This window comes from Malaya genurostris, chromosome 3, assembly GCF_030247185.1.
Source record: "Malaya genurostris strain Urasoe2022 chromosome 3, Malgen_1.1, whole genome shotgun sequence".
In the NCBI taxonomy this organism is placed as follows: domain Eukaryota; kingdom Metazoa; phylum Arthropoda; class Insecta; order Diptera; family Culicidae; genus Malaya; species Malaya genurostris.
In genome coordinates, this window is record NC_080572.1 from 143,991,461 (window position 1) to 144,018,362 (window position 26,902).

The 26,902-nt window shown below is 39.4% G+C and overlaps 1 protein-coding gene and 1 long non-coding RNA gene across 7 annotated transcripts in view; one reads left to right on the forward strand and one right to left on the reverse strand.

The window, feature by feature from the left end:
• The window catches only part of LOC131437775 (nuclear factor related to kappa-B-binding protein), a 171,405-nt gene that overhangs the window by 6,462 nt on the left and 138,041 nt on the right, over positions 1–26,902 (reverse strand). The window contains exon 4 of one of the 6 annotated variants that reach the window (XM_058607338.1): positions 8,938–9,974. The exons of the other annotated variants lie outside the window; for them this stretch is intronic. Within the exon in view, the coding sequence (XP_058463321.1) occupies positions 9,837–9,974 (138 nt within the window). The 3' untranslated portion in view covers positions 8,938–9,836. Of the gene's footprint in view, positions 1–8,937; positions 9,975–26,902 lie in introns of those variants that run through there. 6 annotated transcript variants of the gene reach the window in all.
• Positions 10,286–19,161, forward strand: LOC131437776 (uncharacterized). Its single transcript, XR_009230825.1, has 4 exons — positions 10,286–13,641; positions 18,168–18,513; positions 18,575–18,714; positions 18,777–19,161. It is a non-coding gene; the product is annotated as an uncharacterized LOC131437776 (long non-coding RNA).

Here is a 26,902-nt window from a genome sequence, read left to right on the forward strand (position 1 = left end):
CGGTCGATGCTTTCTTCGTTTACTTGCAAAGTTTTAGGCCAGTTCATCTGGTCAGATAACAACCAGTGTGGCTTGTCTACTCCTGATACGTGATTCCAGATTCCACCCGTTGTTATATGCTGAACTTCTGAAACTCGATTCGCCACGAATTCTTTCCACCGCGACGGTGATGATGCTAACCAGCACTTAACAATCATCGAATCTGTCCAGAAAAATGATGGGGATGTGATTTGTGTGCTGCTGACCACCTTCTCGTATAGATGGGACAGGAGCAATGCTGATGAAAGCTCTAAACGCGGAATCGACTGGCGTTGCTTTTTTCTGTTTAGATTTTCGAGAGGGGCGACACGGGACTTCGATATCAGCAGGTGTATAGCCACGGATCCACTATCAGAGACAGTTCTCATGTAAATACATGCCCCATAAGCTTTCTCGGAGGCATCACAGAATCCATGAAGCTGCAGGTCGATCGTATTGGATCCAATCTCGACCCACCGGGGTACTGATAGTCCATCAAGGGCGCTCAGGTTTCGACGATACTCCTGCCAATGGTTTGGCATCTCTTCTGGTAGTGGTTCATCCCAGGCACTATCAAGCTTCCAAATTTCTTGCATGAAAATTTTTGCCTGGATGATTACGGGACCCACAAGACCGAGCGGATCAAAGAGGCGAGACACGTCCGATAACACAATACGCTTAGTGATTACTGTCGATGAACTCCATTGCGGTATGCTGAATTGGAATCGGTCAGTACTGGGTTCCCACAGTAAGCCTAGGGTTTTAACGGTAGACGTTGAAGTGTCCATCTGAAGAATAGTACGATCATCTCTTAAATGAACATGAACATGCAGTAAGATATCCTTGCAATTAGAATTCCACTTTCGTAATGAGAAACCAGCTGACTGCATCAGTTCAATCATCTCGCTAACAAATCGTTGTCCATCTTCGAGTTTGTCTACTCCGGACAGCATGTCGTCCACATAAAAGTCCTTTTTGAGAACCCTTGCGGCAACAACATAAGTAAGTTTTCCGTCTTCGGCTAGTTGCTGCAAACATTTTGTAGCCAAGTACGGAGCGGAAGCTGTTCCATACGTGACGGTAGTCAGTTGGTAAGTTTTAATTGGTTGATCTGGCGATTCTCGCCAGAGAATTCTCTGCAAAGGCTGGTCAGCAGGTTGAACTTGTACCATGCGGTACATTTTTGCGATATCCCCAACTAATGCATAACGATGTAAACGAAATCTGATAATTATGTTTAGCAAATCATCTTGCACGACGGGAACCACCATTAATGCGTCGTTCAAAGAAAATCCGGTGCTAGTTCGACATGACGCGTCAAATACTACGCGCAACTTAGTAGTGGTGCTGTCTGGTTTTAAAACTGCGTGGTGGGGTAGATAGTAGGTGGTCTCTGTTGAATCTTCGACTATAGGTTTCATGTGACCTAGGACTTGATATTCGTGTATGAAGTCGCTGTACAATGCTTTTAACTCCGAGTTTGCCATTAAGCGCCGCTCCAAGCCCATAAATCGTTTAACAGCAGTATTTCTGGATTCACCAAGTTGCTTGAGGATTGTTTGCTTTTTTGGAAGTGTAAGTATAAACCGTCCCGTCTCATCTCTGACGGTTGTTTCTTGGAAGATCTTCTCGCACGCAGATTCTTCCATAGAATTTGTACTGAGCGACCGACATGTTTCTAGTTCCCAAAACCTTGTAAGTAATTCTTGGATGTCTGCTGTTAAGCAAACGTAGGTAGTCGAAACTGTGGGTTTAGATTCTGGAATAGGAACACGACCGGAAACTATCCAACCGAAAACTGTTTTCTGAAGTGTGGGGCCTTCTTCGGTTGCCTTAAACCGGCCTTCTTCGAGCAGGTCAATGTAATATTCCGCTCCGATTATCACATCGATCGGACCGGATTGATGAAACCAGGGATCGGCAAGAGTAGCGTCTTCTGGTAAGCACCATTGTGATGGATTGAAGCTCATTGTCGGTAATTCGATGGTTAATTTTGGTAGTATGTGGAATTGCATCTCTTCAGCATACGATGAAATATCGGTAGACCGCGCGGTGACGGCTGCTTTGACAGATTTGGACGAAGTTTCTTTAGACGATCCAACACCTTGGATGCATAAGAATGCGGGAGTTTCTTTAAACTTGAGTTTATTCGAAAAGCTTGTCGTCATCAGACAATGCTGCGAGCAAGAATCCAGCTAGACTCGCCCTAGCAGCGAATTGCCGCGACTGTCCTTGACACAAACAAGGGCAGTCGAAAGAATAATGTTTCGTGTAGGTGTGCTGGGAAGTGCGATACATGTTTGACTAGTGGTGTGCTGGGAAGTGCGATACATGTTTGACTAGTGGTGGCTACGTTAGTGTTGGACGGTGTGGTTGTGTTATGCGAGTTGGCGGTGTTATTCTGTTCAATACTCTGTATAGTGTGTATTTGTTGGATCGGACTGGTTTGCTTAGTTACTGGCTGTCGGGGTTGCTGTATTGCTGTCTGAGGTCGTGTCTGCGAAAGTGGTACGGGTCCAGCTTGTGATGACTCTATGTGTAACATAGAGTGGTGTCGTTGGCGGCAATGGTGACAAACGCCTCTTTCGCAGGTTTTAGCGACATGTCCTGGACGCAAACAGTTGCGACAAAGCTTACTTCTCATAACAGCGTTTATACGCTCGGGAACTAACTGCTTTTGGAATTTAATACGCTGAAACGCTGAATGCCATGACTCACCACAAAATAAACATTTTCCAGACGTCTTCACGAGTGTGCTGCAAACGGTAACCCTTTGTGGTCGAGCCTCATTGCTCGTTTTTGGTGAAACGGAAATCGACTGTAAAACGGCGCATTGACTACGTAGAAATTTCATCAAATCTGCATACTGTGGTGGATCTTTGGAATTGTGACACGCCTCCCATTGTCGTAGCGTCGATGAATCTAATCTAGAGCAAACCATATAGGCTAAAATTGTACTCCAGTTAGTCGTCAAAACTTCAATCTTTTCAAGCATCTGCAAGTTTTTCTCGAATTGACCGACCAATTGACTAAGCCCTTCATAACTCTCCTTCTTCAATGGGTCGATGGAAAAGAGCATCTAAATATGCCTTCACAAGTAGTTTCTTGTTCTCATATGCCTTCACAAGTAATTTCTTGTTCTCATACCGATCTTGCAATGCCTGCCAAGCCACTTCGTAATTAGCTGCCGAAATCTCGACCCGATTGATCTCTTGAAGTGCCTCACCAGATAGCGATGCTCTTAGATATGTAAATTTGTCGATCTCGTTCAGTTGTGAGCTCTGATCAATAAGACTGTGGAAGGTATCACGAAATGTGACCCACTCATGCATTCGTCCACTGAAAGTTGGAAGTCGTATCTCTGGAAGTTTTACCCGAGATATCATAGGTACACGTTGGTTAGCTGAATCAGACTCATTGTGAGTTGTATGCATTGAATCTCGACACAACTGCAGGTCTAACAGCTCTCCTTTCAAAGCACAGAAACGATCATCAAACTCTTGCATCATCTGGTAGTTCGTCTCTTCCAATTGATGTAAGACCTCTTCCTTCACTGCGGGATCAGTATTAGCCTGTTTCCTTACCTCTTCTTCTTCCTGCAGAAGCTCGATTCTTGCACGTACTGTAAAATATTCTGCTCCCACTTTCTCAAGAACGTTTAAGCGCACACTTAACTGTCTGTAATCTCGATCTTCGTTGTAATTCTGCAAGAATCTTTCAACGAAGCTTAAGCTCTTTTGTAAGTGCTTCTCACGCTTCAATAAACCTTTCACTTCATCTGCCATTGTAAATTTAACACGTAACACTGATCAAACCTTTCGAATTTTTTTCAAAACCTTCACTGTAACTGCAATTTATTTCGGCACAATCACGTATCGACTCGGCGTTCCACTACCGCGACCTAGTGAGACAGAACAGTTATCAACCCAATTAATAGCAGCAGAAGTGATCGGACCAACAGGGAATTGACAGCTTGAATAGACCAGGAATGTATCGAGACCAACTTTGATGATATACAGAATATATGCACTCGCCAAAAGAAAATTACTCGCACGCATTTATACAATTTATTTAAACCATCACAACTTTCCGGTAAGCCACATGCATCAAGCCACCGTTCATGCATTCTACTTCCCGATATTTCAAGTCCTAGTCTCCGAATTTTGATAATTTCGCTGCTACTGTCGTCCAAATTCGATGGCGTCGCAGGTCCGCTTCACGATGGCGTCGCAGGTCCGCTTCGCGATGGCGTCGCAAGTCCGCTTCACAATGGCATCCAGTGGTTAGATTGAGCGTCGAAAATGGTGGAACTACACTGTTTCACGTTGTTCTTTGATCCACTGTATGGAGAATTTAACTGTCCAACATTTGCCCAGTATATTAAAGTTTAGTTTCACGACAAGGTCCAACCAAGCATCCGGAAACCGTCGATCCGGCTCGAAGGACCAAATGTTCGCGCGCACTATGGCTTTTCTCGGATACTTGGTTTTTAACAAAACTACACTTTAACTTTGCGCGAACAGAAACGAAAAATTTATTTGTGTAATAATAACGCGTGTATTCTCGTGGACTGTATATTTTAGACTGACTCCACTGACCTATATATTTCGGCTGACCTACGATCGAGAACAATAATCAATGCCCTATCATCTACCTGCATCAAAGAGATGAAATAGATCACCAATATAGGGTGCCAGAAGAAGCACGACATATCATCTTATTTGTCGGAGTTGTAGGGTGATTCAACAAAGTATGTTTTAGTACTGTAATCCTTTCCCACTACAACAAAATGAATTATTATTTTTGAGAATTTTTTTAGAATTATCGTGCAACAAAATAAATTCAACAGTTTTGCATGACAAAAAGCATCATTCGAACAACATTTTGTGATTTTTTCGTGGAAAAATAATAATAAATAAGTCGACGAAGAGGTATTTTTGAGAACGCTTCCTATAAATTATGATTTGCGGTGTCCACTGTATCTCAGCGCAAATTAATCAGATATGAATAAATCAAAGTAGTATAGATACAGTAAAAGTTTTTCTAGACCCCAGTGTTTCTGTTTGATTTTTTTTTTTAATTTATTGAATTTTTGATTGCTGTTCAAAGTGAAAACTACAATTTTCACGAAAAAAATCCGCCATTTTTGGCTGTAAAACTACCCCAAAACAACAAACAACGAAAAGGAAAACGTTGGGGTCTGGTTTTTTATATGTAGAAAGTGTGTGTAAAATTTGAAAACAATTGGTTCAGTAGTTTTTGAATGACGATGGGCACGGGCTTTCAAAACCTGCTTTGGGAGCAAAACGCGTTTAAACTTTTTGTCTATAAAATCAATGGAAACAATTTATTATTCAAGGGAGCCCGTAGGGTCTAACATTTTCAAAACATCATATTTTTTCTTTTATAATTTGTTATAATGAAACATTTTAAGAATAATTTAGGGGTTAACCTTATTTTGTGCTAGGGCACATAACCAATTTCACTCTGTTTACGTTTCGTCTTAGACTCGTCAGTGCAGATCAGTTCAAATTTGACTGCTTACTGCGAACTTAAACAGTTCAATTTGAACCGCTTAGCAGACGTAAAGTTATTGCTATTTGCAACACACTTGTAATAATCACCGAAGTCGTTCCTGACGTGCAGAACTGCTCTGCACTGACGAGTCTAAGACGAAACGTAAAGATAGTAATTACAAAAATGTTTTGTTAAGTTTTTAAGTCGATCGAAGTAGAAATCTTAGGCCTGTTTGCCAAACTCTTACTTCTTCGCAGTATGAGATAAGCAAAGACAAAGGCCCATAACTTGCTGAGTTTTGTTCCGATAGACTTGAAAATTTCACAGAATATTCTTGAAATTTTTTACTATGAGAAAATACAACGAAAATAATAAATGATTTTACAAGTGTTAGACCCTACCTGCTCCTTAATGGATTTTTACATGTATGCTTTACACAGCTTTTCCGAAAAAGTTTGTACTAGCTTGGATGTCTGTTCTCTGTGGCAGCACCGATTAAAAAACTTATTTCCTCGAGCGAAATTCCGAACAAATCGGTTGCCACTCGTTCGGCGAACGGTGCACAAAATATGTAACAAGTTGTTTCGTCGATCATTGATCCGGTTGGGCTAACCCCTCCACTTAAGCGCCAAGCAGACAAAAAGGTTCGCCTGCATGTAAAGGGGCACGATTGTTATTTCCCGGCGAGTCCTTCAAAGCTCAACCGATTCCGACGAATCGTACCACAACACATGCTCCAAATCTTACTCACTAGACGGGATAATCAATATGGAACCACTGGTGATTACCGTATGATGTAAAAATAAAACTATTATTTATCTTTTCGACAGCCACGAAAAAAACATATGCATCAATTTTTGGTTCTGGTTTATCACGAGTTCTACTATACCGTTTCTTATCGGGTGAATACTGGCCACAGTTAACATTTGTCTGACAATACTCGGTGACGATTTTTTGTATGTGTACATGGGTATAGATTACTTTTATATCTTCACGTTAACACTGATGTATAATTCTGGCTTTTCTGTACAGATTATAACTTAATGCTATTGAAATGATCTGACCTGTTTTTTAATTCATCTCGATGATCGACGTGGGCGTACAATCTGGGAGCTTAAGGCGGTCAGTGGTTCGTGTCCTGGCTTGGCTGGTTATCCTTTCCCACCGTTCGTACGTACGTTTTTCTTTTTGATGGCAGGCCCGCTGATTCCACTCGCGAGTGCTACTTCGAGGTCTACAGTTGAGTGTGTCCGGTAATTGATGACCGATCGACACTCCGGAAGCAGCGGCAACCTCCGACGGCCCGTAGATGTGAAGGGCGAAATCACTAACTCGCCACGAGCTAAGCTACAAGCGGTCGAGTCTTCGGATCACCCAGAGACCACACGGCGTGCGTAGTCCCCTACACCTACCTGGACGAAACACCTTCACTTGAAGGAATTTCAGTCCTTCAAGCGAAACGAATTTATTACTCTCCAGTCACATTAGATATTTTCATATAGCATTTACCTTGACCTCGAGTAGAAACTATTACTCATTTATACTGGCTAATACCAACTGGATGTTTCCTAAACTAAGGATGTTGGGTGTTAGATTAATTAACACAAGTTTCTAACTCGCAACTCACTTGGTCCTGCCTGACTACTGGGCACCTTGGGCCTAAATCACGTGCTCAACCGCTAGATACTATCTCGAGTACTGTAAGTTTATAAGTTTATAAGAATCAGTAATCTATAATTCCTGTTAACTTTATTCTGGCTTTTTCACATCGAACTCACTTTATTGCTTCGATCGGCCATTCGCACTTAGTTTTGATGAACCTTTCTAAACTTGGTAACTACGTCTGTTCACTGTGCCGGTCGTATAGAGAAAAGAATGATAACAGTACAATAGGAAGGGACCGTTCCCTCTTAGTTCTTAAGTTCCCGCTGTTCCCTGTGTACGCGTACGTGCATATCCTCATTTTTGTACATTGGCTATACTGCCTAATTTCATATCGGAGCGATGTGATCTGCGTTTCGATCCGTTAATGCAATGATTATAATTCTGGCCACTAGGAACGCCGCGATCCAATAAATGAACTCGAAAAACTGAAATCTTGCTTCTTGTATACAAGAAGGCCACCCTCCTGCCTATTTATAGCTCATACAACGAAAATACAACTTGTTTGTATTACGGTGTCGGTAATGAATGTATGTTTATTTGCTGTGTTATTAATTATTAAGTTAATAATAGATCCTAAGATTATTGTAACACCGTTACATTACCCCCACCTAATGCCAAAAAAAATTGAACCAATTTCAATTTTTTTTTAACTATTTACAAAATATTTGAGGTTTTACTTATATCTCCATCATTTTTTTTCCTCCTAGTCCTGATTTATGAATTCATAATAATCCTCTTCTTCACTTCCTAATTTATTCCTCTAATATCATCATTTCGGTGCTCCAAAATTATCACCCTCCATCCGAAAAACACAAAAATTTTATTTTTTTTTCACTTTGTTTGACCGCTATTCCAACCTTCACTCTTATTCCTCTTTCAACCCCTCTTACTTTTCTTCGCCCACTACTGTTACTAGCCTGCGTTGGCTGTATTCAGATCTCAATCCGAACAATTCCATGTTAAAAACAAAGAATTCAACCTCACCGTCAAGTAACAACTCGACAAATTATATTCGCGATATACCTTCCGACGAACTAACTGAACTGAAACTATTAGCTTCTTACATCCGAATAACAATTCGAATACAATCGCCTCCTGCTCCTCAAATCTTAACCTTGACTATTTCCCCCTTCTTCCTTTTTCTATTCATTCACTAGCGGTCTAACATTTTTTCCCTCTACTGTAATCCATCTCTTCTATTTATTGAAATCCATCTCCTGCTTCTACTGTATCGATATAAACTGTCAAACGGTCTTCCGTTCTAGCATCGAAATTTTACATAGCGTCTTATAATCGTTCGTGCTTTATCGTGGCAAACGGCGTTAAAACCTCAGTTTTTCCTATTTTCTAACCCGAAAATATGGATTAAACGTACATTACGAACGCCTCTTCAGTTTTTCCCGTTTTCTAACCCGAAAATATGGATTAAACGTACATTACGCACGCCTCTTCAGTTTTTCCCGTTTTCTAACCCGAAAATATGGATTAAACGTACATTACGAACGCCTGTTCAGTTTTTCCCGTTTAGTTTTTCCCGTTTTCCGACGAGCAAATGCATGGAGTAAACTATTAACTTTTTCCCAGTTTCTGACGAGAAACTCGAGAGTAAACGAGGTGTTTTCAACGTCTGCGCCTTATATGTACCAAGTTGCTGCCAACTGTAATGTATCAAATGTAATAAGTTGTTGTTTTCCCCAATTTTGCAACGAGAAATTGAGTGCCGTAAACAATGCGTTTCTGAACTCTCCGTGCTCGCTTTTCCCATTTCCCACCGTGAAAATAGGGAGCAAGGGTAACGGAATGCCTGTTTTGTAAGTAAGTCTATTGATTTAAGGTGACCGTGGACAGAAGCCAAGGAAAATAAATGTAAAAGTATTGGTGAAACAATACTTTTTCATTTAGTAATAGTATTTGTGAGTAGTGAGGAATGAAATAATATTTGTGTGCTGAAATGAATACAGTTGCCAGAACAAAGTGTAAACATTGAAACTATTCAAATCACCTAGCAGAACAGAGTGGACTTATCTCGTCTTATTGCTCATTCTGGAGTTAACAAATAGCAATCATGAGAACAAAGAATATAATGATTGTGCCGATGAAGATAGTTTACTGCTTGCCTTCGCTTGGATCTTGGCATTTTTCTTACATTTCAAAGTAAAAAGGAAGCTGTTACATTGATGAATTAAGAAGAGTAACACGAATTCAGAACAAACTCTGTTGCAATGGCTTTTTATATTAATTTTAATTTTTGAATATGAAGCTCCCATGTTCAAAAAATACAAACCAACAAATTCCACATTTTCCATTTTGTCGACAACATCATCGTTTTCGGATAGGAAAGCAACCTTACCCAGAGAACAGTCAAGTGGCACTTGACGAGAGGGCTTGATGACAAATCGGTTATTTGCTCTGAAAAGATTTATCATGCAAATTTGAAGATATAATTTCATATATTGACGAAAATATTTTAGAACTTTACCTATTGATACCATATTATTGGATCCAGTACAGTTTCTAAATTTCGTGGTATTGTTTTGAACCGGTACTTCTGGCAGTTCTTCCACTGTTTGAACTGATAAGTCCCGCACATACTCACTGCCCAAAACACACTCTATCAACGTATTCTACCTATTTTTCTACTGATTTTTGCGAATGAGCGCTGCTTTCCTCTTCTTAGATGGACGAGGCATTTTGAAAGATTCCAATACTTGAACTGCTTGTTTATTTTTTGCATTCCATAGCGACGGTAAATAAGACAACAAGGTTGCGGATAACTTGGAGGGTAAGCAACGTTTGAAATAGAAATAAGAGAAATGTTATAGTTTTTTTTTAAATATTGAAATTTTAGATGGTGACGTACGAAAGTAGTTTTGATCCGTAATTTTATCAATATCAATGTGCGACTAATTGAATATAATGCAATTTTTAGTGCATTACAAGGTTTTTTTTCTCTAATTATGTATGGCATCACTGCCAATATAAAAGGGTGGTATTACCAATACTAAAGCAGACCGGCAAACTTTTTATCGTGGATTTTTGGAAAATTTTCAAAACCAGAACTGTGAGTTATTCAAAGGGTTTATAATAAAATGTTTAGATCAGAGGATAAGTTTACCGGTGAAGAACAACTCAAAAGAGTTTCATAAAGCTTACTTATGTCACAGAGCTATAATCAGCAGTTGAAATCTTGAGGTGAGTGAAAAAAGATAACATTCTAAGATGAAACCTTCTAATAAAGGTCCGAAAAAGTTTTGCACAAATCATTCTTCAGAGTTGATAATTTATCATAAACATATATCAATACGATGAGTGATTATGTCACCAAATTGCAGTAGCAATTCTACGCAACATATTTACCCCTACGCGTAGAAAAAATGTGTTTCATGGTTTGTTTACATCTAGAGGTGGTTTCTTGGTTGCCATTTGTGGCTCGCTTCCATGGTCACCTTAATATTTGGAAATTAAGATGTATGTGCAGCGATATCATTTTTTTTAGGAAACGAACCTAGCGACGTTGCTTCCTGGATCCATCAACGTGAAAACTATAATCACTATTTGTTACTGGTAAGTAAGCAACAAATCCCCCCTCTAATTTCTAACCTTCCGTCCTCTGTTAACTTTTTTTTTCTATAGTTGATCTGCAACTATTGTCTATTTTTTCTATTCCTAAATTATTCGTTTTTTTTACATTATTTACATTTTTTTGTCGTGAATACGACTTACTTTACTATGGGGCGCCTTTTCAATATTAGCCATATGGAAGAATGGGCAGAACTTAATCGTGAATATCTCGACTTGTATTAATGGCAGCAACATAATTCTTTCACTATTTCATCAAAAATATGATCATCAATTTAGGATAATATTTTGAACAGTGTGAGATAACCACAAACAAATCAAAAATTAAGTTTTTTTTTAATTTTAAAACAACGCGGAAAACTCTTTACTTTTGTTTGGGTTTTTCGCGCAGGGACGACGATTTTGTGGAAGTCAGACACATCTTCAACTGAACGTTGTATAAGGGGAACCGTGGTCGAAAATCGATCATTTCTTCTTGTGCGTTGGATGAAAGCAGACGTCGGGGCGAGAAAACACATTCAAACAGCGGCATCGGAGAGCGCACCTTCTGCGTGGTTAAAAATCTTAAACACTCAGGTCGTAGTTCTCAGTTTGTACGCAAAGCTAGTTTCAATTCAAGCAAGAACGATTGCATCTGCTGCTGGTGCTTTGCATTGGAGAGAAAGTTATGTGTTATCTAAAGAACTATTAAGATTACTTCTTTGAAATTCGAAGGTAGAAATCATCAGTTTAGTGAAAATCCAAAATAATTTGATTTGGTTCATGCACTTTTCGCTGTGCGAAAATCGTTCGAGATAAATGTTTCGAACTGTGCTAAATATCGTAGAGAATTCCATAATTTGGTTTTTCTAAAGGGCAGAAATGAATCCTGTACAGCATCATGATAGTTTCTTTCAATGAAATATGCAAATCCGAAATGAGATAATCTACGTCAAAAATCGTTGAAAATTTTAGTAGTGAAAAGAGGGAAAGTTTCGCAATTCACACAATCGATCAACTATCAATTCGAATTCGAAAGTGTAAAGAAATCGTGTCAGATTTATTCGTATTCACGACATCCGGTTATGTCTCTGACATTACACCCGTACTTTTTTTCTAGAACCAATACCAATTAGTTTTGTGTGTTTGTGCCTCTATCGAGTTCTCGTTTCCTTACATAGCTGTACATTGAAAAGGGAATTCTAATTGGAATTTGTAATTAAACTGGGAATAATAGTTTAACCATTCATTTTTTTTTTGCAAGTCCGCTGATCTGTATACTCCCAGCTTATTACCATCTAAATCCTCTAATTCAAAACAGTGAGTTCCAAGTTTCGCAACATTTTTTGCCGGTGCGTATGTGTCGGCAAGTTTTGCATTAAATCGTTTTCCCTTGTTAGAAAGAAAATGATTTTTTTTTAAACTATCTCTCCAATATTGTATTGAACTTGTTTCGCGCGTGATCGTAAGTTGTAATATTTCCCATATCGCTCATATGCCTTTTTTAGATTCATTCGTACCTTCCCAAATATGTCCTTTTTCTCATCGCTCAATTCTTCTGTCTTATATTCCAAATTTTCTCCTACCTCTCTTATTCTCGAGTACTCATTTCCTGCACTAATATAATTTCTTCCGAAATTGACGAAGTATGGCGTGAATTCTGTCGATTCATGGACCGCTGTCCGAATAGCCATTGCGATTTTCTGCAAATTTTCATCCCATTCATTTTGTTCTTCTTTTAGGTATGTCCGAATGGCTGCTACAATTACTCGATTTACACGCTCGGTCGGATTATTGGCAGGATTATAGTTTGCATTTTTCCAGTGATTTACACGGTATTTCTTCAACAGCGTGGCCAAGACACTCGATTTAAACTGTGGCCCATTATCGGAGATTATTATCTCTGGGACTACGAATAGCAGAAACACCATTGATACTATGAATGTCACCAAATGACTCGCCTTTGCTTCCCTCATTGGTTGAATGATAACAAATTTGGAGAAATGATCAGTAATCACTAGAAGCATCGTGTTGCCCATTTTCGACCGAGGAAACGGACCCATATAGTCAATGGATATTACTTGCCATGGCATCATAGCTACTTTTGGATAACCGATTTGAGGAATCCTAGCACCATTTGGATGCTTTGCTGTTTTGCACGTTTGGCATCCTCTACAAAATCGCTTGATTTCTTCACACATACCAGACCAGTAGTATTTTTCTCGGATTTTTTTCATCGTTTTATAGTACCCGAAATGAGCAATGCTATGCTCGGCTTCCATGATTTGAATCCGATCAGATTTTGCGGGTACGTTTTTCCAATCAAAACGCGGATCTTCCGGATTCCCGCTAGGGGTGTATTTATATACATTTCCTCCTACCACCTTGAAGTCTTTGTACTTCTGCGGATTCCTATTGATGTCAGCTTTCAGTTTTTCCAAGTCTAGGTGTACTGTAAGTATATTTATTTCATTTATCGTTCTCGATAGTGCATCAGCTATTATGTTCAATTTTCCCTTTCTATATTCTAGAACCATATCATGCTGTTGAAGTTTTAGTGCCCACCTTGCCAGTTTTGCTGAATTTCCCTCGATGCTGATTTTGTTTAACCACTTCAAGGATTGAGCATCGGTTACAACTTTGAATTGTGTGCCTTCGACATAGTGGCAAAACTTTTCGATAGCCAATATAACTGCGAGGCATTCTCGCTCCGTCGCAGAGTACTTTTTTTGAACAGACGAAAACTTTTTGGAGAAAAACGCGATCGGTTTTCGTACTCCATTCTGGTACTGTACCAAGACCGCTCCAGCCGCGACTAACGATGCATCGGATTCAATAACAAATTGCAGGTTGAAGTCTGCATTCGCTAACACCGGAGGTGACGTAAGTATACTTTTTATCTCATTGAATGCTTTATCCGCCTTTTCTGTCCATATAATTTTAGTTTTGCCGTTCTTCAATAAATCTGTTATTGGTGCTAGAATAGTACTGTAATTCGGAATAAATTGTTTATAAAATCCCACCATTCCCATCAGACGCCGAACCTCCTTTAGCGTAGTTGGTGGGGGATAACTGAGGATGGGTTCTAGCTTTGAGCTGTCAATTGAGATGCTTTCTTCAGATAATATATATCCTAAATAACAGATTCTTTTTTTACAAAATTTTGACTTTTCAATACTGATCGATAAGTTTGCTTTTGCTAATCTTTCAGCAACTATTCTGAGAAGTCTCATGTGTTCATCAAAGTTTTTTGAAGTGATAACTATATCATCGAGGTATACAAATACCTGCGGTTCTAAATCATAACCAAGAACTTTGTTCATCAATTTTGTCTGAGTTATTGGGGCTCCCGTTAATCCAAATGGCATCATTTTAAATCGATATAGATATTTTCCCGCTCTGAAGGATGTGTAATCTCTACTTCCTTCAGCCAACGGAATCTGCCAATATGCCTTTGAAAGGTCTATAATTGAAAAGAATTTCGCCTTTTCAATCCGTCCCAAAATCATCTGCATGTCGGGGAATGGATATACTTCTTTTTTTGTAACCTCATTAATTTTCCTACAGTCTAAGCAAAGTCTCCATTCTCCTGACGATTTTTTTACTGGCAACAACGGGTTGCACCAGTCAGATTTAGATTCTTCTATGACGTCTAATTCCTTCATGCGAGCTATCTCTTTTTCCATTTCCTTTTGGATCGCTGGAGACCATCTATATCTAGGTGGTTTCTTCGGTGTCTCTCTTGCTACGATATCGATTTTATGCTCCAGTACGTTTGTCTTCCCTAACTTCCCATTTCCTTTTAAGTTGTTTACGATTTCTAGAAGTTCCGCTTTCTCTCTTGGTGTTAATTGATGTTCAGTGTCAATTTCTGTAATTGTTCCTTGCTTTGTACTTTCTATCGAAGGAAGTTCTAAACTCGGGTCTTCCTCTATCTCTGTTGCTTTAACGCCGTCTTTTGTTGGTTCTAGTGTTAGCTTTATAACATTTTCATCAGAGAAAAAATTTTCAATGAAGTTAATTGACCATTCGTCGTCCGACACTGTGTCAACTATAACTTTCGAAAATTTTCCGTTTTCATTAATGGCTGGCATTCTAGGCACGAATAAGGTTGGGACTACTTTCGTCATACCTCTGTAACAGTTCGGCTGAAAAGTTCGTATCGTTTGATAGAAACACACATTTTTTTGCCAAAGTTCGTTTTTATTATTCAACATAATTGCCATCAGAGGCGATACAGCGATTATAGCGATCTTCCAACTTTTCGATACCATTTTTGTAGTACGATTTGTCCTTTGCCTCAAAATAGGCCTCAGTTTCAGCGATTACCTCTTCATTGCTTCTAAATTTTTTACCAGCGAGCATTCTCTTAAGGTCTGAGAACAGGAAAAAGTCACTGGGGGCCAAATCTGGAGAATACGGTGGATGAGGGAGCAATTCGAAGCTTAATTCGTTCAATTTCAGCATGGTTTTCATCGACTTGTTTTTGATCGATTGTGAGCTCACGCGGCACCCATTTTGCACAAAGCTTTCTCATATCCAAATATTCGTGAATAATATGTCCAACACGTTCCTTTGATATCTTTAGGGTGTCAGCTATCTCGATCAACTTCACTTCACGGTCATTGAAAATCATTTTGTAGATTTTTTTCACGTTTTCATCGGTAGCAGCATCTTTTGGACGTCCAATGCGTTCATCGTCTTCGGTGCTCATATGACCAGTACGAATGGTATGGATTTAATTCTAGTGGCGCCCTCTCATAGGAACGATACGAACTTTTCAGCCGATCTGTTACGTGTATGGGATACAAATTGAACTTAAACAGTCATGCGAAGTCCCATCTGCTGTTTTTATTCTTAAATTGGTTGGTGACGTTTTGAGATTATGCTTCAGTACTACCTCAAAATCACTCAAGATGCTTACTGCTGCTCATGAGTCCAATAATCCTTCAATCTTAGATCCAAGAATAGTTACATTGATGTGGGGGCATTTATTTGTTTTAATGTTGATGTTCATTACTTGAGAAAATTTGTTGAAACTCACATTTTTGGGAGCATTTATACAGATATTGGAAAACTGTCTCCCTACTTGCTTTCCCTGTACTCGTTTTTTGAGTCTGTTGGTCTATTTTTATTATGACTGCTAGGTCAGTTCGATAATACAACATCGGGTCGTCCACATACATGACAAAATATCCGTTTACCTTTCTCACAATTTCTCCAGAAATGTCCATATTGGTTGCAATTCCAACAAAGGATGTTGTTTTCCGTAGATGGTGTTGCTATGGGTTGGTTCTCCTTTTTTATTACCCCCTCTTGTTGGCTTGTTCGATGCTGCCGGGCTTTGGTTAGTACGTTAATTTCTTCCGTTAAATCTTCATCGTACCCGTCATCTTCTATTTGCATTTCTTCTACGTTATTCACGTGGTACGGCCGATTTCTTTGAGCATACGATCTATACACGGATTTATCGAGTTCATAGCAAAGACTGCACAAATTTTCAACAGTTAACTGTGTAGTATTAATAAAAGCGAAATGAGGACGATACCAATCTTTCATATTTTCAAATAGTATATCCAATTTAGTCTTTTCATCCATTGGCTTGGACATCTGTTGACACAGTCTTTCTATTGCTCCTAGATACGCGACGAAGGTCTCATTTGGGAGCTGTTTCCTGTCCCTTATCTGACGTTCCAGGACCTTATCTTTATTCGGAACTTCGAAACGTAGACGTAAATGGTACTTTAGTATCGCCCAAGAAGTAAATTTGTTACTAAAGGTGTAGTACCAAATTTCTGCTGGTGATTTTGGCTTAAAGAGAAAATTGGCTTTGCTCAGCAATTCCGCATCTGATACCTGATTGTTTTTTGCTAGTATTTCTACTCTTTTTACAAATTCTTCTACCGACATTCCCCTGTGTTCACCGCTAAACCTTAATTGCCATTTATTTATAGGGGTTCGAAAATTGTCTCTTTCCATACTTGCCCTGTTTCGAGTTTGTGAATCATTTCCTGACTGACCCTCATCTGCATTACTACTCTGTACCGCACTTCTCCGGTCCTGTGAATTTTGTTCTACATTATTTGGTGGATCAAAATTCTGATGTATCTGGGGATTCGTGATAGTTGACAAATTTAAACCGTCTAACGCTTTTACAAATGACCGGTTTTCTTCGGTCCGTATTCGCCTGTCCGCATTGATTTCTTGATGCGTTAATAAGTTTTGCATACTCAGCATAAGTTTTTCCATCATTTGTTCCATCTTACCGGTCATTAGATTTTCCACAATTTGATTTATCTCTGCCCTAGACAAATTTTGTTCTCCTTCCGGGATTATTGGAAGCTCACAATTTGCTGCCCCTGCAAGCTCGGATTGTTGTTGACTACTGTTCAACATTTCTGACCCAACCGCAAAGTTATCCTGACGGTAACGCTGCCGAACACTTTCAGCAAGATGATTTACGCTCGGTGGTTGTCTTTGATGCTTTGGCTGGTCCTGTTGACTCTGATGATTCTGAAAATTATCTTGATGATTGTTCGTTCTTTTTTCGTAATCGTTCTGATAATACTGCCGTTGATTCGATTGTTGTTGTTCGCCCCGTGAATGATAATTTATCTGACTCTCTGTCGGTTGTAACGTTTGTCTCTCTGAGAGTATACTATATTGTGTGTGTAATACACCTGACTCCCGATTCAGTATAGCTCCAATTTCTGATGAACGTGGAACCTGAGGTGGTGGTGGAAAGTCGAGCGCTGGATCTCTGGGAATTGGTGGTAACGAGTTCCTTCTAAGTGACGATCTTCGTCTACCTGACATTTGTTCTTCCGGTGATGCAAACAGTTCATAGATTACCTCCAACTCTTCCAGTAACTCCTCTTTTACTTTTACTTGGTGGCAATCCATAGCATTCGACCGTAGAACACGCAAACGCAAGTGTCGCAATCGGGACATTAATTGTCTCGTTGGTCCATTTAATTCAAATTCTTGACGTACCGTTGTCAGTTTTATTTGAATGACAGTGAGGTCGTCAATAATAGACTTTGTATTGTAAATCACCTTCGAATTTTGAATTTCCTCCAATTGTGCTTTTCGAAGAGCCTGCCTCTGATCTTCTAAACTGTAGCCTGATAAGTTTAAACCTCTAAGATTTAGTTCGTAATAGATTTCATCCGGTAATAAATCGTTAGGGTTTATATAGGTTCCCAGACCCACTTGGTTTGTAGCATATGCCATGCTTAACTTCTACTAATAGCTTGATTTAGTATCTTTAATCGAAATAGTTTATATAATACTGATTTTGTTCAAATTTAAAGCCTAAAATATTTATATTATATGGATTTTAATACAAATACTCTTCTTTACCCACTAAATATCCTATTTGATTCTAATATTTTTATTTTTATTTACAGCCTACCTCCGAAATTGATATGAGCGTACGAAAAACCTCAAATGTAGTCAACCATAACACAACTAAAAGTTAAATCAAAATATTTAAATTACCGCACGAAATGACCCGTTAGTTGGGCGCCAATGTAACAAGTTGTTTCGTCGATCATTGATCCGGTTGGGCTAACCCCTCCACTTAAGCGCCAAACAGACAAAAAGGTTCGCCTGCATGTAAAGGGGCACGATTGTTATTTCCCGGCGAGACTCTCAAGGCGAGTCCTTCAAAGTTCAACCGATTCCGACGAATCGAACCACAACACATGCTCCAAATCTTACTCACTAGATGGGATAATCAATATGGAACCACTGGTGATTACCGTATGATGTAAAAATAAAACTATTATTTATCTTTTCTCTTCTCTATCGACAGTCACGAAAAAATCATATGCATCAATTTTTGGTTCTGGTTTATCACGAGTTCTACTATACCGTTTCTTATCGGGTGAATACTGGCCACAGTTAACATTTGTCTGACAATACTCGGTGACGATTTTTTGTATGTGTACATGGGTATAGATTACTTTTATATCTTCACGTTAACACTGTTGTATAATTCTGGATTTTCTGTACAGATTATAACTTAATGCTATTGAAATGATCTGACCTGTTTTTTAATTCATCTCGATGATCGACGTGGGCGTACAATCTGGGAGCTTAAGGCGGTCAGTGGTTCGTGTCCTGGCTTGGCTGGTTATCCTTTCCCACCGTTCGTACGTACGTTTTTCTTTTTGATGGCGGGCCCGCTGATTCCACTCGCGAGTGCTACTTCGAGGTCTACAGTTGAGTGTGTCCGGTAATTGATAACCGATCGACACTCCGGAAGCAGCGGCAACCTCCGACGGCCCGTAGATGTGAAGGGCGAAATCACTAACTCGCCACGAGCTAAGCTACAAGCGGTCGAGTCTTCGGATCACCCAGAGACCACACGGCGTGCGTAGTCCCCTACACCTACCTGGACGAAACACCTTCACTTGAAGGAATTTCAGTCCTTCAAGCGAAACGGATTTATTACTCTCCAGTCACATTAGATATTTTCATATAGCATTTACCTTGACCTCGAGTAGAAACTATTACTCATTTATACTGGCTAATACCAACTGGATGTTTCCTAAACTAAGGATGTTGGATGTTAGATTAATTAACACCGAAGTTTCTAACTCGCAACTCACTTGGTCCTGCCTGACTACTGGGCACCTTGGGCCTAAATCACGTGCTCAACCGCTAGATACTATCTCGAATACTGTAAGTTTATAAGTTTATAAGAATCAGTAATCTATAATTCCTGTTAACTTTATTCTGGCTTTTTCACATCGAACTTGCTTCGATCGGCCATTCGCACTTAGTTTTGATGAACCTTTCTAAACTTGGTAACTACGTCTGTTCACTGTGCCGGTCGTATCGAGAAAAGAATGATAACAGTACAATAGGAAGGGACCGTTCCCTCTTAGTTCTTAAGTTCCCGCTGTTCCCTGTGTACGCGTACGTGCATATCCTCATTTTTGTTCATTGGCTATACTGCCTAATTTCATATCGGAGCGATGTGATCTGCGTTTCGATCCGTTAATGCAATGATTAAAAAGTAATAGAATATAAATTTTTCAGGTTGATAACCTCATTTTGGATTATCATTTCTTATTTTTCGGGCCGATTGAATTTTTTTTTGCCTTTCTCATATAGAAAACCGACTTTTTAACAATCCAAATACCAAGCCTGAAAAAAAGTTGGAACGGTAACTTCGAGCTGCCATAGCTCAGCTGTTTTTCAACAAATCTCAACAAATTTTACACCCTCGAATTTCATGAAGTTCGTAGATTGATTCAAAAACTTTGTAGGAGACGATTGGTAAAGGAAAACCAATGAAAATTTGATTTTTCCCGTTCCAGATTTTTTCACGCGCCCAATATGCCCTGTCTGCTTTCCTATTTTCTTTCCTTTGGAATAAACGTCGCATAGGAAATATTGAACACTTCAACTTTACCGAGTCATAATTTTGTTGTTAGTCGACCGATTTTCAAAATTTGTTCACCATTGGAAAGGTACTACTGAGCTGAGCTGAAGTAGATCGCCCGTGGTTGCACTTCGTGATTGACCGAATGAGTGGAGATGCACAATGAACCAAGAAAATGAAGCTTGGGAGAAGCAAATCATTTTCACTGTACATACCCACTCACTCTATGCTTTTCATCAAATGGTCAATAACGACGCCGGCCATGACCAAAGGCTGTGCTACTGAGGAAGGGAAGGAATGTTAGTCCGATACTCGTTGTTTCTAGAGACCGCGGGTACAACTGTATCTCCACGAGCATCACGGGATAGGAGATGTGTTAAAAGGGAGGGAAAGAGATCCGGATGTGTTTTGGTAAACAATATGATCTCAACAAAAGCTGATTTCCTATACGAGACTCCATTTGCTCATTTCACACCTTTTGGATTACCCCCCGCCCCATATAGTCATCGTATATTTTTATATCAATGTTGAAGTCATCGCCCAAAATGAGGAAACGTATCTTAGTTCCTGGTTAGGTTCCGATTCAATGCTGCAAATCCCGAGAAGAGAAATGTCAATCGGCTCGTGATGAAAACGGAGCGATTTTGTTGTGTGGTTGAGTATTTAGCGACGCCATACCGTACACTGATAAAAGTCCGCACAACCGACTCACCCGTAACAGCACTTCAATTCAATATGCTTCCTCACCCCAGTACACAACTGAAGCGGTTGTGCAAATTCACTAGGGAGCAAGATTCGATTATTTTTCTCTCTGCTCAGATGTCCTTACCCTTCGGATGTGGAGTGCTTTGCCACTGAACCAAACCACACGTGCCAAACACCCCAATTTCTAGTAAAAAGGAGTACAGTACACTTGATTCGGTCAAGTGTTATGTAATCTAAACGTGTATGGAGATCAATGTGACTCTCGTAAGGAATTCATACTGAATCCAAAAGCAACGATACATCTTATCGTTCTGGTGTGCATTTCATAAAAATCTAGCCACCAATTATCCACTGTTTTTACACTTATTTTGAAAGTTAAGTGAAATTTTCGTGAATTTCATGCTTTCTACATGTTGTGACAGTTCAAGTGCTTTCCATGATGCCAACGTGCAATTTTTTCAGTGTACCTGTGGGTGAGAGTGAGCCAGAATTGTCATGTTGTTCAAAAATCCGTCTCTGACTTGAAATTTATCTGGGTTTGCCTGTGTCTGGCATTTGCCAAATACATCTGGAAACCTGACAACGCTGATGTGAGCTGTCAGAAATCCCTTTTTATTTCCCTCTTTCTTTTTTGCTTTTTTTTCTTCGTTGCCTCCATTTCAATTGTTTGATGCACTCTCAAAATAGGATAGAAAAATTTGAGTAGTGAACGTGAAGAATATTTTGACTAAGTGACAGGTTACAACTGATGTGTAATTAGACGTAAAGAGAAATCAAGCCAAGAAGGTACAGTTGCTGTTCATTTTCTTGCAGTTATTCGTAGCAATCGCATTTTTAGTGGCCTTCAATTTGCCTCAAACTTGTTGATAGGTAATGCTATATATTATTTTGATAAATTACTCCCAGATAATTTGTATTGGCTTTTTAGGTTATCATGGAACATATTTTTGATGCAGACGGCAACATATACTGGGTACAATGTATCCCTGGTGATGGAGATTGCCTGTACGGCTCTCTTGTTCATCAAATCTATGGAGTTTCGCCGGACAATACCTTATTCAAACGCTATATTGTTCAGTTGAGAGAGTCAGTTGTTTCTGAAATAAAACGGAATTTACATCTATACTATGCTTCTCTTTCTATTAACGCTTGTGAAGTAATATCTGGAAATTTATCTGAATCACAGAAAGTGGAAGAATATTTACAACAGCTCTTATCTTCGGGCTTTTGGGGCGGAGAAGAATCGCTCAGTGCAATCGCAAACCGCCACCAGATGGGAATCACTGTTTACCAGGAAAATTCACAGTTTCACTTTCTACCACAATCTGGTGTAGAAACATCTCACTGCAAAGTCTTCTTTAGAGGTCCAGGCGATATAAAAAATAACTATGATAGCGTAGTTTGTGTTCGGCCTAAAGATTTTGCCCTTCACCCTTCAGATTGTGATTATGAAGAAATCACTATTGATGGTGTTATTCTCAAGGCACAAAGACTGGAGAGAGATCCGCAAGCATTATTTTCCGTAATCGGGCATCAGCTCACAGGAATGGTTTTATCAGACATGTCCTTGTTTACCCTGCGTTGTTCAGTAGCTGACGAGGTGGAGAGACAACCACTTTTGTTTCTTGAATCGTGTGGAGTTTTGTGTGCGACAGTAAACAGCTTATCCACTTACGCATTCCACCTACGCATCGGAAGGCACGATGGAGGAGTGGCAACACTAGTTTGTTTGGCATCCCTTTTGGGTGTAACTATATATGTTTACAACACAAGATCAGGTTTGAAACGGCTTGATCCTGTGAACCGACGCTCAATTGCAACTATACATATTCTTGAAGATTTCGAGCATGAATACAGCTCGTACGCTAGCGTTTTAGATGTTCACCCTTGTACCGATAATATCATTTCGCCTTCTCCATTCCCTCGTGATAATCTTTCCCTAGCTTTGAGTATAGAGCGTCGTGAGCTCTCGGAACCAAACATATGTATTTCGTCGGAGGTCAAGATAGATTCCCGTCACGGACTGCGATTTGCATCACTTAACGTTAACGGTTGCAGACAAGAAAAAAACGTGTAGAACTGGATCGTTTATTGGCTATTAAGAATATCCACGTTGTTGCGCTTCAGGAGGTAAATTTAGAGTGTGCTGAGACTATTACACCTAATTATAAGTGGTGTCTTAGCTACCCTCGTTCAAATAAAAAACGAGGCCTTGCTGTTTTGTTCCGGCATGGTGTCAACGTACGTATAAAACGGCATTACCACCGAGGTGTAAATATTCAATTTATGGAACTAACATATGAGGTATGCAATTTAGCTCCTTTTTCATTGTATCTGATCGAATCCTTTTCATTTTAGAGCGATAGGAAAATTCAATTGTTAGTTTTAATCAATGTTCATGGGCCTAATACAAAAGCCAATCGCTTCTATGCAAATCTCGGTTGCATTGTAAATATGTTGAAAAGTCGACAGAGACTAATTATTACAGGTGATTTCAACAGTCAGTTATCTCATGTAAACCTTTCTCGAGAGGAATCAGATCTTATTGGGAAATACGCCGGTCATGATACATTCAATGATAATGGTTTACAAATGCGACTTTTCATTAATTTATATTCACTCGCGGTTAGAAGCACACTTACTAACGCAAACATAGGTTTCAAAATTACCTGGTCTAATGGACGCAAACATAGCCAAATTGATCACCTTTTAACATGCCATAACTCTGCTTTATTTTTGAGACGTATGCAATGTGTTCCTATACATTTAAGTGATCACAAGCTTCTGATTTGCAGTATAGTAGAATACCACCGTGCGAAGCAACCAACAGTGCAATGTAGAATACCTGCACAGATTAAATTGGATATTGATGTGGGTTTATTAAAAAACGAGTCGATTCAGAAAAAATTCGAAAAACGTTTGTCTGAAGATACATATTTTACCACAGAAACATCTGATTTGAATGATACTTGGTGCCATTTTAAGCGCAAGTTACATAGAACGGCATTAGAAACACTTAAGCCGTCCCCTGTGCCAGCGGATAGAGAGTGCCGACGTGCTTTATGTTTCGTAAAAAAATACAAATTTTGGCATAATAGATTGGAAAATCCTAAGTATTTTTATAAGCTGCAGGATGCTAGGGAGAATCTTCGTAAAAAAATGATGGAGTTTGAGGAAAAACAGATCAAATTCTTCGAGGATTTATCCCAGTATCGTGCCAGCGATAGAATCAATCGTACTTATCAGTATTTGAAAAATTTCAAAAAGAAAAAACTTCCACGTACCCAGAATTCGGCCATACGTCTTGTCGATTGGAATTCTGAAGACAGTGGCGAGATTCTGTTCCCAAATTTACTACCAGAATCGTCAGATGATACATTATCAGCTTCGCCCTCGATAATGGATATTGAACGCATATTGAATTCTCTTAAAAATGGAAAGTCACCCGGAGTAGATCAAATATATTCCGAATTCCTCAAATATGGAAGCACTCAGGTTATTGATGATCTGCATAAAATCCTTCTAAAGGTGTGGCAAGAAAATAAACTGCCAGAGGAGTGGAAACACACTGTAGTCGTACCAATTCCAAATTCAAATGTCCTAAAAGTATTAACGATTATAGAAGAATTTGCCTAAGCTGTACTGCGTATAAGGTCTATGCATCTTGGATATTAGAAAGGCTTCAGCAACTCATAGAACCTATTGGTCTACATCAAACCGCCTTTCTTCCAGGGCGATCTACCATTGATCACATTTTCGTATTACAACGTTTGTTACAAGAAAACTGGAACTGGGGAAAGCCCTTAATTATCATGTCTTTAGATATAGAGAAAGCCTTCGATCGTGTGTCACTTATGTCTCTACCGGCTATATTGAAAGGTATGTGTTCAGTGAAGTGCTATTCATTATTCATATACCTCATCATCCCAAATTTTCTAGGAAAAGGTGTACCGGTACATTTTATAAATCGTGTCCTTGAGTGTCTGCGCGATGAAAGGCAGCAGGTTCTTCGGAAAGGTCAACTTAATCATATCTTCCAGCGTAAGCGTGGTATTAAGCAAGGTTGCCCGCTTTCGCCCTTTTTATTCAACTTGATTATTGAGGCAGTATTGGAGTCTGTGGCGGATGATATAGAGCCCTTGCGTTTAAACCAAACTAGTCGCCTGTCTCTACCTATTCTATTGGTATTTGCTGATGATATCGTTATGATTGCCGAGAAAGCTGAAGATTTAGAAAATATTCTGTCTAAGCTCAAGGAGTATTTGTCATTTGTTGGCCTAAGCTTGAATGAGAACAAATGTAAGGTATTGATTCGAGACCCAAATGCTGTTCCTGTGGGAGAAATCACCATTTGTGGTAGAATATATAAAACTAACGAGCCCTTACCATATTTAGGGATTCACGTAACCCGAAACCTAGATCGACCAATGACTGTAAGGACCCGTTGCAGAAATGCCGTTAGGGTATCCAAGGCGGTGATGTCCTTTTTGCGGAATTATAAACCCTCCTGGGAAGTTGGGAGAATAATATACGAGTCCGTAATTGCCCCTGCTATGTTATATGGAACGCAGGTGGCTGTTCTGAAGAAGTATAGCAGGAAATCCATCCGAGGATACGAACGGCAAATCGTTCAGGCAATGGCAGAACTCTGTCGCCAAGATAAAGGTTTTGAAATTACAAGGTCCGTTAACATGTTACTACGAAAACGTCGAATAACCAAGAAGGTCAGGATATATCAGATGAGATGGTGGAGGCATGTTCGAAGATATCCTAGATCTCATCCGCTTCGTTCAGATGCCCGTTTCAAAGCCGAAAAGCTCAGAAAATGTCGCCCTGGTTTCACCCTGGGACAGCATTAGTCAGAATATAGAGAGATATGGCGATTTTACATACGATGAATGGAAAACATTGTCTGAAGACCGCGAAGCGTTTCAAAAGAAACTTCTGGATTTTTATGATAAAGATGAGTCAGACAGCAGTGAGTGGGGTACATAATTTCTAACATCACTTGCTTTCTTGTGATTGTGGTTTCTTTTCCAATTACAGAGACAGATGACGGTTTCTAATTGCTCCGTTTTTCCCGGATTGGTCAAAAGCACTGCGTTTACATGAATATATCAACGTTATGTAGTTTGGTAATAAAAAAATACAAAAAAAATACTTCCTTGTATGATGGCGTCCTACGTGCAGAAAGTAAACTTTTTTTACCACTTCAAATGATCTCTTATTGGCACACATTCATTTTGCATGCCTGCAGCACTACTAAAATTCACTAACTAACTAGTGGGTTTCATCACAAAGGTTCCAAAATATATTTAAATTAGATATTTTACTAGAGCAACCAGGAGAGAGAGTACTTCCTCTCCAGTGTTGCCAATTTCTTTTTTTCTTCACCATTGGAAAGGTACTACTTCCAGAAACAAAATGCACTGAAAATACCGAAAAATAGGGTTATCTACCCAAAGTTATGATCAAAATTGTAGATAGATGACCTCAGAAAAGATTACCTTTTATAATGATCGTAAATATTTCGAAATTCAAAGCGATGATGTCGAGCGCAGGGATTGCCAAATGACACATAATTTCGTTTATAAAAGCTGCAACCTAGGCATTGATAAAACTTTGATAAAGCATCAAGTGAACGCTATATTGAGAGCGAACAAACTTAAACCGATAATCATATTGTCGAACGCAGTCATGATAGCTGTTATTTTACCCATCAAATCACCAATCCTATGTGCGTTAATGTTGCACTATTTCATATGGAGAAGACTGAAGACTTCGGATGGGTCAAAGCTGGTGGATGGTAAATGTAAATTAACTAGCAAAGACCACGACGAAATGCGAAGGGACGAGTACGAACAATCGTCCAAAAGGGAAACGATAACGAATATCGGCGTAAAGTAGCTCTCGTTGTATCTTGTATGATGGTTGTAGCAATAAAAGCAATTATGTATGTAAGTTCGTCTAAGGGTGCAATAAAACTATGCAGGGCGATCTAGCGGCGGTCACAGAATAGGTTCGGTCAAGTGTAGACTAGATTTG